At 44.1% G+C, this 3,534-nt stretch overlaps 1 protein-coding gene across 1 annotated transcript in view; it reads right to left on the reverse strand.

The window, feature by feature from the left end:
• Positions 1-233: 233 nt before the first annotated feature.
• Positions 234-3,534, reverse strand: part of LOC138979150 (uncharacterized) — a 28,669-nt gene continuing 25,368 nt past the window's right edge. The window contains exons 3-5 of the mRNA XM_070351960.1: positions 1,618-2,432; positions 1,139-1,318; positions 234-557 (exon numbers count right to left, since the gene is read on the reverse strand). Coding sequence (XP_070208061.1) covers positions 327-557; positions 1,139-1,318; positions 1,618-2,432 — 1,226 coding nt within the window. The 3' untranslated portion in view covers positions 234-326. The remainder of the gene's footprint in view (positions 558-1,138; positions 1,319-1,617; positions 2,433-3,534) is intronic.

Consider the following 3,534-nt stretch of genomic DNA (forward strand, 5'->3'; position numbering starts at 1 on the left):
ACGATTTTCTGTATCTAAGTCTCTTATCTACAGTCGAAGGTCTCTCGCTGCGTCTAAGAGTCTGAGAGAAATATATATATATCATTATAAGTTGTTCACATTTAAAACCAAGGATATGCCGACGTTAATCACATTTAACTGACTGAGTACATTGTGTTCAATGGTCAAATCGTACGATAAGATTTATGCTCGGTTGACTTCGTTGGGCTCTGTTCTATTATTGTATATGAACTTTTCTATCATTTTGCTTTTTTGTGTGTTCCAATATTGAACTCTAAAAATGTATCCGTACACTGCCCTGCACGGTATGAAAGTGAATAAACAGCCTATATAAGACAACCAGTCACCTCGAGACCGCGAATTCGGAGAGACTGCATGGGGGGTACTGGAAGAAACTGGAGTGGGACATCACCAACGGCAGCCGTGACGTAACCAACGTCCAGCACACATTGGAACCACCTCAGCTGGCCGGGGTCATGACGTGTGAGGAGCGCCCAGTCCACGCGCTCGGGTATCGTGTCCAGGCAGCAAGGCACGAACTTCTTGACACCAATCCTCTGCAATATAAGATAACAATAAATGATGAGGAGAAAATGACTTTGGTACTGATACGGTTGTATTCTGATTTAGTTCAGCTTTTCTCTCAGTACTATAATGCTAAAATCTGATTTCCTTTGTACTGAGAAACATTCTTAAAAATAAAAACGGTATTTTGATGTTTGAAAATGTTTCACAAATCGTAAAGCAAGTTGTTGAACATGCTTTAGCAGACCCGGACCTGTTTGCGTGGTTTCTGATTTTTGTTTTCACTAAACAAGTAGTATCAATAACGTAGCAAATACTGCTTTATGCAGGTAGTTTGAGATAAACAAATTCAAGCTAGCTGGCTAAATATCATCATTTTGACTTAAAAGGATTCAGGTACACTGTTACACGCTGGACACATTATTGGAACAACTAGTCACGTGGCAAATTGCCTTTGTACCCGGCGATTTCCAGAAACTGGGTAAACATTTAAGTCGCTATCTGGTGGGCTAAGTTTAATATATATGCTAGCTGTGGGACTAACTATCAACCTTGAAGAACTGTAAAACAGACGAAAGGGCAAGACAACACTATGTTAATAAAAGCAGTATACCCTCTCGGAATTCAAGAAAGGTTCTCCACCGCTCCCCATATGCATCCAGATGGCTTCTTCCTGCTCCGACAAGCGCAGATGCACTCCCAGCTGAACGTTTTCGATGGCAGTTGTGGCCAGTGGCTCCAATGTCTGACTGGCTTGAAACGTCTTTTCTTCCTCGGGGTTTGGGAGCCCAGCCTTCACACGACAGAGAAGATGAGCAATTAAACAGTAGAAATACACATTTTGGAGAGGAAAAAAAAGAGAAATACATCACAAAAACCATAGTAATTGCCTTTAAAACCAGTTGTAGCCCAGTTGACTGGGTTGATCTTGGGATTGCCAAGACAAAATTTGTGTACACAACTAAGTTTTATGTGTGTCTACGGCCGGCTGGCCTAACAGTCCTCATTCCTAAGACTCCTGATAACTCAGTTGAGTCAAAAAGGTCTGCGTTCAGTGACATGAAACAGTTATCAGTAACTATGGTAACGCACCTTCCGGAAGTCGCGGATGTCCAGCCTGAGGTCCCAGATGAACAAGGTCAGGTCGACGTCACGTGACTCTCTCTGCACGTGCTTGCCGTACAGACGAAGGCGGAGGTGAGGGGGGTCCATCTCTTTCTTACACAGAGTGCACAAGTACCCAGAGAAGTGGGACGTAACCACCTGGATTCGGTTGTAGTCGGTAAAGTAGAATCCCTCAGTGGCAGTGACGTCCTCCTCTGTGGATGTGTTCGGTGTGTTGCTTGCAGTATGCTTGTCTGTGGTGTTTTTTACCTTCAACAGTTTGAGTGTGTTGACGGCAATCTGTCCGCCACTATCTCTGTGGAACTGGTACACCCTCACATCCGCAACACTAAACCTGGGAGGCAAAAAGTGAGGAAGAGAGATGGAGACAGGCTTTTGGAAGCTGAAGTTCTCTCTGGCATAGTACTCTGCTACCGGGCTGCTGACTGACTCACACCTCCCCAGGTGAAGTGTCTCGTGCACCCTCTGCAAGTCGGTTGAAATAGCTCCTTGAATGACGACGTCATTGTTTATGTCATGAGCTTCCCGGGCTTGGCCGCTGACTTCTGAAGAAACTGCTTCGTTTATATTGGCAGAACTTTCAGATCCTTTTTTGATAATGACATCAGCTAAGGCTTGTTTCTTTACCTCACATAAACTTTCTTGACTGGCATCTGTAACGGCATGTTCGGGAACGATCAAGATGACGTCAGAATTACGTCCCCGCAGCTGTCCCCCTGTGGTGGAAAACGATTCCTGGAACTGCCAATCTTCGCTGAACACCGGCTGGTGCGGTACTCCGTCTGGTGGATATTTAACCAAGAAATGAGTCAAGTGAAGCAATATTAAAACATTTAGTCAACCTGTTGGTAAACCAAAAAGTCAACACTCAAAAGCAGGCATCGCCAAGACTACATATATTAATACTTGGCTAGTCCAGATCCAATGACCGAGACGGATTATGCTCGTCTTGGCGGCGCATGCGAATGTAGTACCTAATCTGCATACACAAATTTTCTTTAATTCTGAACACATTTTCAGCGTAAACATGACATGTATATTTTTGGATTCAAGAAAAGATCAGGAATACAACCGAATCACTTTCAAATATGTTGGTGAAAATCTGATTTTAATGACAACTTTAATTAGCAAACGTATTGATCCATGTGGGTCAACGTTTCTGAGAGTGAGTCGTCGTTTTCTGGGACATGACCCCCGTTGGTGCCGTTAGTGGCCACGTCAGCAGAGCAAGGAACATGACTCTGAAACTGAAAAGAGTGACGCTCTCTGTTCTGAAATGACGAGGAACCGTTTGACTGTTCCAGAGACACATGCCTGACACATCCCATTGCCTGCTGTGTTGACCCATTCATGTCTTCTCCATTTGTCGCATTGCCTTCCTCATCGTGGGAACGTTCAATAGGATGGACGTCTCTCCGGCTCATGTTCTGTTCAAAGTAGCTTACCCTTCCACTTCCCTGCGGATGTAGCATTGACGCGAGGTCAACATTGTTCGCAACAACCTTGCCGATATGTTGCACCGACACACTCCAAAGACTAACCATTCTCAATAGTTCGATCTTTCAAGGGGTGCTTCACTATATGAATATGTGGAATATTTCTTAATCGTGTGTGTTTTGAAAATGTCAACGGTATGAAAACATACAAACAATGTCGCACGTTTCTTCTTCTTCTTCTTCTTCTTCTTCTTCTTCTTCTTCTTCTTCTTCTTCTTCTTCTTCTTCTTCTTCTTCTTCTTCAGCGTTCCAGAAATTCTGGTGACGTGTAAGCTTGTTTGCCAATTTGGGTTCCCCACACTATACTCTGAGAGCATAGTCAGCTTCACTCCGCTTTCGTTGGGTAGGCATGCTGGGTATGTTCGTGTTTCCATAACCCACCGAACTC

Source organism: Littorina saxatilis, linkage group LG10, assembly GCF_037325665.1.
Source record: "Littorina saxatilis isolate snail1 linkage group LG10, US_GU_Lsax_2.0, whole genome shotgun sequence".
In the NCBI taxonomy this organism is placed as follows: Eukaryota; Metazoa; Mollusca; class Gastropoda; order Littorinimorpha; family Littorinidae; genus Littorina; species Littorina saxatilis.